Consider the following 14,227-nt stretch of genomic DNA (forward strand, 5'->3'; position numbering starts at 1 on the left):
TCACTCTGGCTCTGGCTCCCTCCATCACCCCATTATTTTCAGCTTCTTCTCTGCCGACTTCTTTTCCACAGGCTATAATCATACTCAATTTTCTTTTGTTATAAATTTAAAGCCTTTGGTCCTAGATTTTCCTGTAAGTTATGTCCTTCCCTTCATAGCCAAGCTTCTTGGATAAAGAAGCCTACAGTCACTGTCTTTTGTTTCTCAACTCTTCAATCCATGTAGCCTGGCTCCTTACTCCACTACAACACACTAAAACATTTCTTGCAAAATCACAGTAGTAAATCCAGGGGACTCTCAATTCCCACCTTATTTTCCCCACTGCTGCATTTCACACTATTAACCGTTCTTTTCTTCTTGAGACTCAGTTGGCCCTCAACCTCTCCCTTCTGGTTCTCCTCCTACCTTTCTGAAAATGTCCTTCTCAGTTGCTAATGCTGGCTACTCTTTTTACTTGTTTTTTAGTTGTTAGGGACTCACCACAAAATCTGTCTTTTGGTTCTCTTCTCATTCTACATGATCTCCCTAGATAAAACTCATCTATTCCCATGGCTTCAGCTACCACATATTCGGGGAAAGCACTAGACCTGAATATACAGTTGTCTAGTGGGCATCTCCATTACAATATTCCACAGGTATCTAAAACACAGCATGTTTTTGTCTTATGCACAGTAAATGTCCTTTTTCTCAAACCTAAACCACTACACCTAGTTACCAAAACCAGAAAACAAAGTTATGGACTCCCCCTTTACCCCTATCCTCCACATTCAGTCATTGACCAAATACTGAAGAATATGTATTTTTTTGTGACTGGACATCCAGTACCTCCTCTTCACCCTTTCTGGGATGTCTTTAGTTCTAGGTTTCATCATATCTTCCCAGAAGTCTTACACTAGCCTTTTATTCTCCAACTTTTCCCAACAGTTATACCCAATTCATTCTTGCACAGCTGCCAAAACTATCCTTCAAAAAAGCAAATTTGGCTGGGCACGGTGGCTCACACCTGTAATCCTAGCACTTTGGGAGGCCAAGGCAGGCACATCACCTGAGGTCAGGAGTTCAAGACCCCCTGCCTGGCCAACATGGTGAAACCCCGTCTCTACTAAAAACACAAAAAGTAGTCTGGCATGGTGGCGTGCGCCTGTATTCTCAGCTACTTGGGAGGCTGAGGCAGGAGAATTGTTTGAACCCAGGAGGCAGAGGTTGCAGTGAGCTGACATTGCACCACTGCACTCCAGCCTGGGTGACAAGAGCGAGACTCCGTCTCAAAAAAAAAAGCAAATTTGATCATAGTAACCTGTGAAAACCCCATGACCTGTGAGATTTGAGGTGTGTGAGCTGGCTTATGCTTTTCCCTCTTTCTCTCACTATGTCCCCAACTTCACTTCTGCCCCAAAGGAAGAGTTAGGATGAGTCCAAAGCTTTTGGCCCAAGCAACTAGAAGGCTAAAGTGACCATCAAGTAAGGTAGGGAAAGCTATAGGTAGAACAGACTTAGGGAAGATTGGGGATTTAAAACATGTTGAACTGAGAAATAAACATCCAAATGGAAATGTCAAGTAAACAGATATTTAAGTCTGGAGTTTAGAAGAAAGGTCTGGGCTGGAGATGGAGATTTGCGAGCCATCAGCAGATAGATGTATTTACAACCAAAAAATGGTGTGATTATCCAGGGAAGGAAATGTGCTGTTTCTCTGGTAACTAGTAATGTAACCACTTGTCAGTGTGGCTGTTGAGCACTTGAAATGTGGCTAGTGCTACTGGAGAGTTAAATATTTAATTTTATTTTGGTTAATTTAAATTTAAATAACCACAAGTGACAAGTGGTCACTATACTGAATGGAACAGAGGGAGGGAATGAGTTTAGATTAAGAAGAAAGGAGGACCAATGTCTGGGCTCTGAGTATTCCACCATTAAGAGGTCACAGAGATGAAGTGGGACCATCAAAGGATACTGAAAAGTAGCAAGGGAAAAAATCAAGTATGAAATTTTCTGGAAACCAATTGAAGAAGTTATATCCAGGAGCAGCAAGTGATCACCTCAGTCATATGTTGCTGATAAGTCAAGTAATATAAAACTGTTCTACCTCACCCATCATCAGGCAATAGTTTCATAAGGAGCACACAACCTAGATACCTCCCATGCGTAGTTCACAGTAGGATTTGCACTCCTGTGAGAATCTAATGCCTCCACTGATCTAAAAGGAGGCAGAGCTCAGGCCCTAATACTGCTCACCTCCTGCTGTGCCCCCGCCCAGTTCCTAACAGACCATGGACTGGTATTGGTCCTCAGCCTGGGTTTGGGGACCCTTATCGTAGTTGACACTTTACCATAACAACCTCTTCATCATTGGTAGCTTGTATAACTGTTTTTAGGGGGAAGGTTTTTTTGGGGTGTTTTTGTTTGTTTGTTTTTGGAGATGGAACTCTGTTGCCCAGGCTGGAGTATGGTGGCACGATCTTGGCTGACTGCAACCTTCACCTCCCAGATTCAAGCAATTCTCCTGCCTCAGCCTCCCGAGTAGCTGGGATTACAGGCACCTGCCACTTCGCCCAGCTAATTTTGTATTTTTAGTAGAGCCTGGGTTTCACCATGTTGGCCAGGCTGGTCTCAAACTCCTGACCTCAAGTGATCCACCCTCCTCGGCCTCCCAAAATGCATACAGGCATGAGCCACTGTGCCCGGCCTTGTATAACTTTTACTGGGAAATCTCTGCAATTTAGAGACTATGTGAACATTTTAAAATAGCCACAATAGCTGATTCTGTTTCAGTGAAGTCCCACAAGAACAAATACTCTCTCAGTTAATTCTTTCAAGGTATTTTACAAAGAGAGAGAGAGACAAGCAGGAAGGAAATGTAGGGTTGGGGTTTTTTTTCATGATTTATACATAAGCATGTGTATTCCTTGATTAAAGATGTTTCTGGTTAGTTTTGTGCAATAACATTCAAAATGGATGCTTCTGATTGATGTAGTTTTAGTGTCCAATGAGTGATTTAAAAACATTATTTGCCTAGTAATGGTTTTAAAAACAATTTGATCTCCTTCTTGGTGATATTTAAAGAAGGAGCTAATAGGAGGAACATTCACTTTTGTTATGAAGCCATTTTAATAAGGATTGAAACAGGAAACAGAGTAAAACAACACAGTGCTACCCAAGTGAAGCTAGTGACTGAGCTGTGTTCACATGTCCAGTATCAGCTACACTCATGGTTTTTTTTATTTCCATGGTTTCTTTTTCTTGGTTTATCAAAGGATTCAGAAAAAAGATTTCAAGAGGCCAGGCGCGGTGGCTCACGCTTGTAATCCCAGCACTTTGGGAGGCCGAGGCGGGCGGATCACGAGGTCAGGAGATCGAGACCACGGTGAAACCCCGTCTCTACTAAAAATACAAAAAAAAATTAGCCGGGCATGGTGGCGGGCGCCTGTAGTCCCAGCTACTCGGAGAGGCTGAGGCAGGAGAATGGCGTGAACCCGGGAGGCGGAAGTTGCAGTGAGCGGAGATTGCGCCACTGCACTTCAGCCTGGGCAACAGAGCGAGACTCCGTTTCAAAAAAAAAAAAAAAAAAAAAAGATTTCAAGAAAAGATAGAGTTCCCAGAAGCACCGTTAATTTTTGTGTCCCATTCTTTTTTTTATACTCAAAATACTAAATGTTTCTAGTTTCCATGTTTTGAAATATGCTAGGTCTTTCAAAAATGCTTTGAGGTCCTTGGACAGAGGCCATTGTAATAGGACTGTACTAAGTATTTGACAAAGGGCTTATACATGAAAGGAGATGTGTAGTATTAATACAAACATAAAATACTGCTGTATTGATATCATGTCACGGTAAGGCACTCTGCAGCCTCTTGAATATAAAAGAATATTTCTACATTTGGTTCCAGCAAACACTATTGTGCTATTCTGAAATCCACAGCACAGAAATTATAAGACATCCGCTCATAAACAGAAAGCAAATCACTATTCAGCATTTCCTGCTCTGTTTCCTGCCAATTTCAGATAATTAAAACTTTTTTTAAACCTTTTATTCTATTCTGCTTTAATTCTGCTTCCTCCACCAATAAAAAAGATTTAGAAATTAAAACTCTGTGTATATAAGTCACAGTCCTTTTTTTTTTTTTCTTATCCTGTGATAATATCTCATTCTTCATTATTGCAGACCTCAGGATATCATTGTGTTTGTAATTGGAGGAGCCACCTATGAAGAGGCTCTAACAGTTTATAACCTGAACCGCACCACTCCTGGAGTGAGGATTGTCCTGGGAGGCACCACAGTGCACAACACAAAAAGGTAAAGGAGAACATTCATTCTGCAACTGTGTCCTCTTTCCCAGAGGTCCAAAGCTTAAATTCCCTTTATGTTGGAAAAATTTGGTCAATACTAACCAAACTGCTGTAGACTGAAATTCTCTGGTGTTTGCAGCTCCATAATAATTTAAGAATTTGTGAGACAAAGAATCTATAGTAGTTAAGTTCGTTAAGTTCATAAATCTCTTTATTAGATCAAAGACCTAGAAAGTAAGAACCATCTTACACTGTTAACAATTTGTATTTCCTGTGTTCAAAAAAGGAGAAACCCTTGGACGTACTTCATAAGGAAGGGGGAAAAATTAAAAATTGTTTTTTTTTTAAAGAAGGAGAAACCTAATAGCCATGGCTTAGACTTTGAAAATACTTAAACATAATGGCATTGAAGTCTGTGAGTTTTTCTATTTTGTTGATTAACTTTATTCACTTAGCAAGTATTCAGTAAGAATACAAAGATGAATAATCTAAAGATCCTACCTAAAGTTATTGTCTATTAGGAAAGAACATTTAAAAATAATAAAATAAGTGCCCAGAGAGGCAGATAAAAGGGCCAAGGATCCTCAGAGTGACTAAGGGAAATTAGCAAATGTTTCACATAGAAGATAGTTTATTAGCTGAGCCTTGGGTGAAAATGGACATATGGAGGGAGAGCACATTCTAGGTAGAGTTAACCACATGAGCAAGTTATAAAAGCTGTACACAACATACATACACAAAGAATAGCAAATAGTCGACTAGCTGGAATGTGTGTAATAAAGTGAAAGGATGATTGAATGCCATCATTGTGGAAGGCCTTGAGTGCCAGGCTTGGGAATTTCTACTTTTGTACATAGAAAATGGGGAATTATTGAAAGCAGTGATTACAAGAAACTCACGGTGTTTTGGGAAGATTAATTTGGCAGCTAAAGGTAGAAGAGGAAAAGACTGGAGAACCGTGACATGATTGTTGAATCTAAATTAGGGACCCTGAGAGATCCATCCTGAGCCATGTATTCATAGATAATTGGGAGTCATTAAAAGTATTTGTATACGTTTTAATTTTGTATGATGATTTGTTTTTTTTTTGTTTTTTTTTTTGAGACAGAGTCTCGCTCTGTCGCCCAGGCTGGAGTGCAGTGGCGCAATCTCGGCTCACTGCAAGCTCCGCCTCCTGGATTCACGCCATTCTCCTGCCTCAGCCTCTCCGAGTAGCTGGGACTACAGCGCCGCCACCACGCCCGGCTAATTTTTTTTGTATTTTTAGTAGAGATGGGGTTTCACCGTGGTCTCGATCTCCTGACCTCGTGATCCGCCAGCCTCGGCCTCCCAAAGTGCTGGGATTACAGACGTGAGCCACCGCACCCGGCCTATGATTATTTGGTTTTTAATATAACTTTTCTCCTTTATTATGGAAGTAATATATGTATATTCTGAATTTTTTTAATTCAGAAAGTACAAAGAGAAAAAAGGTTTCCATAATCTAACCACTGTTACATTTTAGTGTTTTCAGGCCTTTTTTCTAAGCCTGTATAGACGTTTGTGTGAGTGTGTGGGCAGAAAGGGATCTCATCATACATTCTGTGTTTTAACTTTAATTTTGCAGTCTGTTGTAAACATCTTCTAGTGTTAAATATATAATCATTCATTCATTAAACAAATATTTACTGGATAAGATTTCTTGGGTTCGAATCCTGATTTCCCTCTTACTATTTTTGTGAACTTGGGCCAATTACTAACCTCTTTGTTAGTGTCCAGAACTCACTGGCTATTTATATATTTCTTTTGTGAATTGCTAGTCCATATTCTTTGCCCATTCCACAATTGAAGTATTCCTTTTTTCTTAATAATTTTTTAATGCTATGTATATAAATAAGGTTATTGGCCATTTGTCTAGTATTTATTTCGCAAATCTTTTTCCTCTATATTTTTGTTTTATACTATTCACAGTGTTTTGTTGTATAAAAGTTTTGTTGTTATTATTTTTATTTTATATGGTCACAGTTACCTGTGATTTCTGCCTTTGGTGTCATGCCTAGAAAGTTATTTCCTACCCAAGATTATATAAATACTAACATGCATTTTAAAAATTATTTTTAGGATACATATTTAACATGATATCTTTACAGTCTATCAGAATTTTAGTTTTTTGTAAACTGTGCTGTAGGGTTTCCTTTTATAACTTCTACAGAAATATTACAGTGAGGGGCTTTTTTCTTCTTGACACCAAATACACTATGTCTTTCCCAACACCATTTTTCCAATTCTCCAGACACCAACTGGATATTTAACAATTTGATTCAATTCTGACATCATCTACCTGGAGTTAGCATCTCATCTCGAAGTTAAAAGGGCTTAACCCCACAAGACCACCCCTACTTCAGACGCCAGTCACAAGTCCCAGACCACCCATATTTCTGAGTGACTGGTTGTAAATCAGGGGTTCCCATGACCCCTTCTTCAGGTTTGATAATTTACTAGAGCAGTTCACACAACTCAGGAAACCACTTTACTACATTTGCCAGTTATTATAAAGGATACAACTCAGGAACAGCCAAATGTAAGAGATGCATAGGGCAAGGTATAGGGGTGGGGTGTGGAGTCTCCATCCCTGCTCCAGGAACACCCACCCCACCCCAGCACCTTGATATGTTCACCAACCCACAAACTCTTTGAACACTATTGGGTAGGGGTTTTTATGGAGGTTTCGTTATGTGGGCATGCTTGATTAAATCATTAGTCCCTGGTGGTTGATTCAGGCTCCAGCTGTTTCCCCTGCCCTGGAGGTTCAGAGGTGGAGCTGAAAATTCAAAGTTTCTTATTAAGGCTTGGCCTTTCAGGCAACTAGCCCTCATCCTGAAGCTACCTAGAGGCCCACCAAGAGTCATCTCATTGAAACAAAAGACACTCCCGTCACCCTCAGTACTCAGAAAATTCTTAGGGAATTAGGAGCTCTGCGCCAAGAATGGGGGCAAAGACCAAATATCTTTCTGTGATACCACATACATACACTTACACACAGGTATTTCATTATGTACAGAAAAGTATATAAATGATAAAGAGCTCAGTAAAACATTGCAAAGTGAATATATCTATGAGACGACCTCTGAGTGTAATGATTAAGAAATAGCACATTGCCAGCACCCCCAGCAGCCTTTATTATTCCTCATGCTCCCTCCTTGTCACAAATCCCTGCAAAATATTCATTATTATGAATTCTGTCACTGTAGATTAGTTTTACCTGTTCTTAAAAGATATTTTTTGAATAAAAGAAGAAATAGGCCAGGGGTGGTGGCTCATACCTGTAATCCCAGCACTTTGGGAGGCCAAGGTGGGTGGATCATTTGTGGTCAGGAGTTTGAGACCAGACTGGCCAACATGGTGAAACCCCGTCTCTACTAAAAATACAAAAATTAGCCAGGCGTGGTGGCAGGCGCCTGTAGTCCCAGCTACTCGGGAGGCTGAGGCAGGAGCATGCTTGAACCTGGGAGGTAGAGGTTGCAGTGAGCCGAGATCATGCCACTGCATTCCAGCCTGGGTGACAGAGCGAGACTCTGTCTCAAAGAAAAGAAGAAGAAGAAGAAATAAAGGCTAAACTTAATCTATTTCTGCCTTTCTCACAAATAATATAAGAATATTAAAATGTTTTAACTGTAATCACCTTCCTCCCAATTTGTACACTATCATTGTCCAGTGTTTTGGTTTTACCTTTTTAAATTCCCAAATTAATCATTATTTTCAGTAGTTAATGTTTATTTATATTTACCCACATATTTGCCCCCTTTTCCCCTCCACTTTCTTTCTTTCCTCCTGGTTCTTTCTTCAATCCAATTTTCTTCTAACTAAAGAACATTCTTGCCTGAATCCCATGCCTGTACTCCCAGCACTTTGGGAGGCCGAGGTGGGCAGATCACTTGAGGTCAGGAATTCGAGACCAGCCTGGCCAAACATGGTGAAATCCCATCTCTACTGAAAAATACAAAAATTAGCCAGGCGTGGTGGCACATGCCTGTAATCCCAGCTACTCAGGAGGCTGGAGAATTGCGTGAACCGGGGAGGTGGAGGTTGCAGTGAGCCAAGATCGAGTCACTGCACTCCAGCCTGGGCAACAGAGCAAAACACCATCTCAAAAAAAAAAAAAAATTATTGGCCAGTAGTTTAGGACACCATGGCGGGAGGATCACTTGAGCTCAGAAGTTTAAGACCAACCTGAGCAATATAGAGTGACTCTGTTTCTAAAAAAAAAAAAAAAAAGGTAAAAATTAGCTGGGCATGGACTAGGCATAGTGGCTCACACCCATAATCCCAGCACTTTGGGAGGCCGAGGCAGGCGGATTGCTTGAGCCCAGGAATTCAAGAGGATTTCAAGGAGTTCAGGCTGGGCAACATGGTGAAACTTTGTCTCTACAAAAAACACAAAAGTTAGCTGGGCATGGTAGCATGTGTCTGTGGTCCAGCTACTTGGGAGGCTGAGGTGGGAAGATCACAAGCCTGGGAGATTGAGGCTGCAGTGAGCCGTGATCATGTCACCACCCACCAGCCTATCTGAAAGAGACCCTGTCTCAAAAAAAAAAAAACAAAAAAAAAAACTAGTATTTTTTTCAGCTATTGTTCATTTTGATGCCTTTGTCTAAAAGTGTCTTAATTCAGCTAAGTTTAGAATTTCAGGTTGATAATTTTCACTTACTTAAAAGTAAGACAACAATGGAATACTGTATTACTTGGTATGAAAAATTCATGTTTGGCATAATTTCTGGAAATTTTACAGTCCTTATTTCTTTGAATGTTGCTTCTCTTTCATCTTCTGTTGTCTATCCTTCTGGAATTACTGTGAGATATATGTTAAACCTTCATCTATTATTCAGGTCTCTTAATCTCTCATTTATGTTGTCCATCTGCTATCTCTCTGTGCTGTCTTCTGTATAATTTTTTCAGATCAGTGTTCCAGTTTAGTAATTCTTTCTTCAGCTATATCTAATCTATGTTTAATTTGTCTACTAAGTCCACTAGTATTATATTTTTATGCTTACGAGTTTTATTTTGCTTCTTTTTCAAATTTGCCTGATGTTTTTGTTAATATCCTCTTTTTTTCTCATGTTTTCAAATCCTTTATTTTTCCTAAACCACATTAATTCTATAAACCAAAGTATGTGGAGGTCTAATTCTGCTGTTGTATCTGTTAACATTAGTTCATGATGAAGCATTTCTGCATGTATTCTGTGATTTTGACTTATGAGTTATCTTAAGAAGGATTTTATCTATAGCATCCATGAGGAGCTGACATTCAAGATATATCTCTCTTGCATATTTTTCTTTCATTTTTGCTAGGTACCCCAAGAGCATTGTCAGTCTGGAATCATTTTTATGTTAGTTTCTATACTTAAGGGTTCCTGAACCTTGCAAAGCATATCTCCTTGTGCAGATAGATTTTTTTAGTCCACTTTTTCAGTGAGGGTCTCTATATTACATGGAAATCTCAATTTTGATTTATTTCTAACCGAGGCCTAAGCCTTCTTTCCTGACCCTCTGTGGCTACTAAAACACAGTGCCCTTGTTTAATAACACTGGCACACACCTATTAGATAGTTGCAGCATCAATTTATACTTATCAAGCCAAGTTTTGGTTCCCTTTTTGTGCTGACCCTTAGCAATTCCTCTCACTTTCTAAAGAAGTTAGATATTCATTTAAAAGGATGTTTGTCATTTTTTATCCTGCATTTGTATGTGTTTTATTACAAGATAATTTTCACCTTATATAATCTGCCTTAATTCCAGAAATGGAAGTGTCAGTGTGGTTATGATCTTGGTAGTTGATAAAATGGTAGTGACATTATAGAAACTCCATTTTGAACACCAGTAGATGATATTATTTGGAAGGATAGCCGTGTATCCTAAAATGTCAAACTGAGGGTTTTGTACCTAATTCAAGGGCACCTCTTGAATATTTTTGAGCACAGAAGTGACATAATATTATTAGAGCTATTTTTTCAAGTGTCTCCCTTTGCTGCTAATAAAAGCAATAATAGTTCATACTTATTGAGTAGATACTGTGTGCTAGGCACTATACTAAAAGTACTTTAAATCTATTAACTCATTGAATCCTCACATAAAGTTTGTACTATTATTATCTTTATATATGGAAACTGAGGCACAGAGAGATTAACTTACTCAAGTAAACATGACTAGTAACAGATGGAGTTAGTATTGGAAGCCAGAACCCATGCTTTTAACCACTATGCATTTCCTTCCTCAGTATTACTTGAATGCCTAATACTGCATTATTCTCTAAATAATATTTAATACTTTAGGGTGCAAAAGGTTTTATTACTTGATGGTAGCCATATGGGTTTTTGTCTTCTTGATCCAAATGAGTTCTTTCATGAATGTTTAGTTAATCTTATGCTTTTAAATAGGCTTCTATATCAGAATTCAGAAAGATGAATTGACCCTTAAGTGACTCCTCTGAGAGTTAATATTTCTCACTATTTGTAGCCTTATGGCCAGTGACTAAGAATTGTAGCATCATCCCTTTAATTTGAAATACCAGCAGGTTAAAATTAAACATATATATCTCCATTTAAAAAAATAGGCCGGTTGCGGTGGCTCACATCTGTAATCCTAGCACTTGAGGAGGCCGAGGCGGGCGGATCACAAGGTCAGAAGATTGAGACCATCCTGGCTATCACAGTGAAACCCCGTCTCTACTAAAAATACAAAAATTAGCTGGGCGTGGTGGCACGCACCTGTAGTCCCAGCTACTCAGGAGGCTGAGGCAGGAGAATCACTTGAACCTGGGAAGCAGAGGTTGCAGTGAGCCGAGACTGTGCCACTGCACTCCAGCCTGGGCTACAGAGGGAGACTCCATCTCAAAAAATAATAATAATAAATAATAATAAGTAGGGGGGCCAGGCATGGTGGGTCATGCCTGTAATCCCAGCACTTTGGGAGGCCGAGGTGGGCAGATCACCTGAGGTCAGGAGTTTGAGACGAGCCTGGCCAACATGGGGGAACCCCATCTCTACTAAAAATACAAAAATTAGCCAGGCATGTTGACAGGCACCTGTAGTCCCAGCTACTCAGGAGGCTGAGGCAGGAGAATCGTTTGAACCTGGGAGGCAGAGGTTGCGGTGAGCCAAGATTGCACCACTGCACTCCAGCCTGGGCAGCAAGAGTGAGACTCTGTCTCAAAAATAAATAAATAAGTAAAAATAAAAAATTAAAAATAAGTTGGGGGCCAGGCATCGTGGCTCAGGCCTGTAATCCCAGCACTTTGGGAGGCCAAAGTGGGCAGATTGCTTGAACTCAGGAGTTTGAGACCAGCCTGCGTAGTGTGGCGAAACTCCATCTCTACCAAAAATACAAAAAAGTAGCCAGGTGTGGTGGCGCCACCTGTGGTCTCAGGTACTTGGGAGGCTGAGGCAGGAGAATTGCTTGAGTCCGGGAGGCGGAGGCTGTGGTAAGCTGAGATCATACCACTGCACTCCAGCCTGGGTGACAGAGCAAGACCCTGTCTCAAAATAAATAAGTTGGATTTAGATAGAAAGATTATTAAAGATTTTTATATATGTCTTTGTAATTCAGTCATATTACATACAAAAATACATGTTTTAGATGTGTTTGACTAATTAATGGTGCTATGGGCTGGGCACGGTGGCTCACTCCTGTAATCTCGGCATTTTGAGCACTGTGGAAGGCCAAGGCAGGCATATCACTTGAGGCCAGGAGTTCGAGACCAGCCTGCCCAACATGGTGAAACCTCGTCTCTACTAAAAAATACAAAAATTAGTCGGGTGTGGTGGTGTGTGCCTGTAATCCCAGCTACTCGGGAGGCTGAGGCACGAGAATCACTTGAACCCAGGAGACAGAGGTTGCAGCGAGCCGAGATGGCACCATTGCACTCGCCTGGGTGACAGGGCAAGACCCTGTCTCAAAAAAAAAAAAAAAAAGGTACTATGAATAAAACTTCATTTTCTGTTCAAAAAAGAAGAAAAAAGAAAAAAAACAATGAAACATCTAGGGTTTTCCTTAAATTAGTGTTCAAGTTCCTGACAAATGACCTTTTGTTTTTTTTGGGACCGAGTCTTGCTCTGTCGCCCAGGCTGGAGTGCAGTGGTTTGATCTCGGCTCACTGCAACCTCTGCCTCCCGGATTCAAGCGATTCTCCTGCCTCAGCCTCCAGAGGAGCTGCGACTACAGGCGTGCACCACCATACCCAGCTAATTTTTGTATTTTTGGTAGAGACGGGGTTTCACCATGTTGACCAGGCTGGTCTCGAACTCTGGACTTCAAGTGATCCACCTGCCTTGGCCTCCCAAAGTGCTGGGATTATAAGAGTGAGCCACTGCACCCGGCCTCAACAAATCATCCTTACATAAAATTAAGAAGGTAAGGCAGCCCTGCAAAGGCTTTATGCTAGATTCTTCCAGCTATTGTCAGCATTGGTATCTCTGTGTGACCTAATAGCATGCTAAGCAGTACACTGTATTACATTTGAACAGATATCTTAGCAATAAAGATTCAATAAAATTTTGGACAGAATTGTTCACTGGCTTCTTGATCAATGAAACTTTTACAAAGAGGGAGTTGCTGTGGCAATCACCAAACGGGAAAAAATATTAGTTGATTTTTGCAATACATAAATGATTCAATATCAAGTGTTTATAGTTTACTTTTATAAATATATAGCCCTAGCCAATAAGTAAATAGTGAAATTTATCATACCAGTAAGAAGATGATGGAATTTATATTTCAGAGGCCAGTTATTGTGAAGGCTTAAGTAAATGAAAGCAGTAGTTTCAGCTCTGAATGGAAAGGCTCAATTTTCATGATGAATGTAGGATACCTTGGGTATTACTAACATATTTAGTAAGTTTACAACTCTTAATACATATTGGAATCTTAGACTCTCAGTAATGGAAAGGCTAATATTTTTTAAAAATCATTTTTATACCTGGATATAGTAGGGCTGCAGTGAACTAGCAATAATATGATATGGAGGAAAAAACATTGAATAATTTGTTTCTGTGAATTATTAGGGTTTAATTTTGTAGGAGTTTTAGTGTATAATTTTCTCTGTAATATATGGGTTATTTCTTAAGGAAACAGGCCAAAAGAATAAGTGACAAAAATACAGCCTTGATCTCCAGAGCTCTGCAGCACAGAAGTAGCTTTTTGAGAGAATAGGGAGATTAGAAAATGGTATACGTTTAGATTTGCCGTGATATATGCTCTCCTTTTATACTTAGAATCATGTAAGTCATGGTGTGGTTGGCCATGTCTTACATGTCTTACATCCAAATCCATGGATTTGGATTAGTGGGTACCCCAATAAACAGGAAAGAAATGATATCTTGTCACTGTATGATGTATTAATACAGAAGCTACTATCCTTCCAGAATAGGAAATGTCTATTATGGGATATTTCTGGAATACAGGTCACTTGGTTTCCCTATTACAACTCTTAAATAAAATCTGAGGCCGGACGCAGTGGCTTATGCCTGTAATCCCAGCACTTTGGGAGGCCGAGGCGGGCGGATCACCTGAGGTCAGGAGTTCGAGACCAGCCTGACCAACATGGAGAAACCCCGTCTCTACTAAAAATACAAAATTAGCTGGGCATGGTGGCACATGCCTGTAATCCCAGCTACTAGGGAGGCTGAGGCAGGAGAATCGCTTGAACCTAGGAGGCGGAGGTTGCGATGAGCTGAGATCGCGCCATTGCACTCCAGCCTGGGCAACAAGAGTGAAACTCTGTCTAAAAAAAAAATAATAAAATCTGAGATTACTACAGATTTATTCTGCATTCAAATTACAGAACTACCACCTACTAGTTTTTTTTTTTTATTACTTAATCACTTAATGTAATGGGTAGACAGGTCAAAATTGATCTCCTGCATCCCAAAAAATAACAAGTACCCGTCAGGTAGCAATTTTAACAACCTT

General features: G+C 40.0%; 1 protein-coding gene across 11 annotated transcripts in view; it reads left to right on the top strand.

The window, feature by feature from the left end:
- VPS45 (vacuolar protein sorting 45 homolog) overlaps nucleotides 1-14,227 on the top strand; it is an 84,307-nt gene that overhangs the window by 43,534 nt on the left and 26,546 nt on the right. For 9 of the 11 annotated variants that reach the window (XR_010117550.1, XR_010117552.1, XM_063626092.1 and 6 more), the window contains one exon: nucleotides 4,161-4,292. Coding sequence is in view for 9 of the 11 variants with exons in the window: in XM_063626092.1 (XP_063482162.1) it covers nucleotides 4,161-4,292 (132 nt within the window). In the remaining 2 variants the exon portion in view is untranslated. Of the gene's footprint in view, nucleotides 1-4,160; nucleotides 4,293-5,393; nucleotides 5,958-12,523; nucleotides 12,666-14,227 lie in introns of those variants that run through there. The other 2 variants (XM_063626094.1, XM_063626088.1) reach the window with 2 other exon arrangements.

The sequence above is a fragment of the Symphalangus syndactylus genome, chromosome 12 (genome assembly GCF_028878055.3).
Source record: "Symphalangus syndactylus isolate Jambi chromosome 12, NHGRI_mSymSyn1-v2.1_pri, whole genome shotgun sequence".
Classification (NCBI taxonomy): domain Eukaryota; kingdom Metazoa; phylum Chordata; class Mammalia; order Primates; family Hylobatidae; genus Symphalangus; species Symphalangus syndactylus.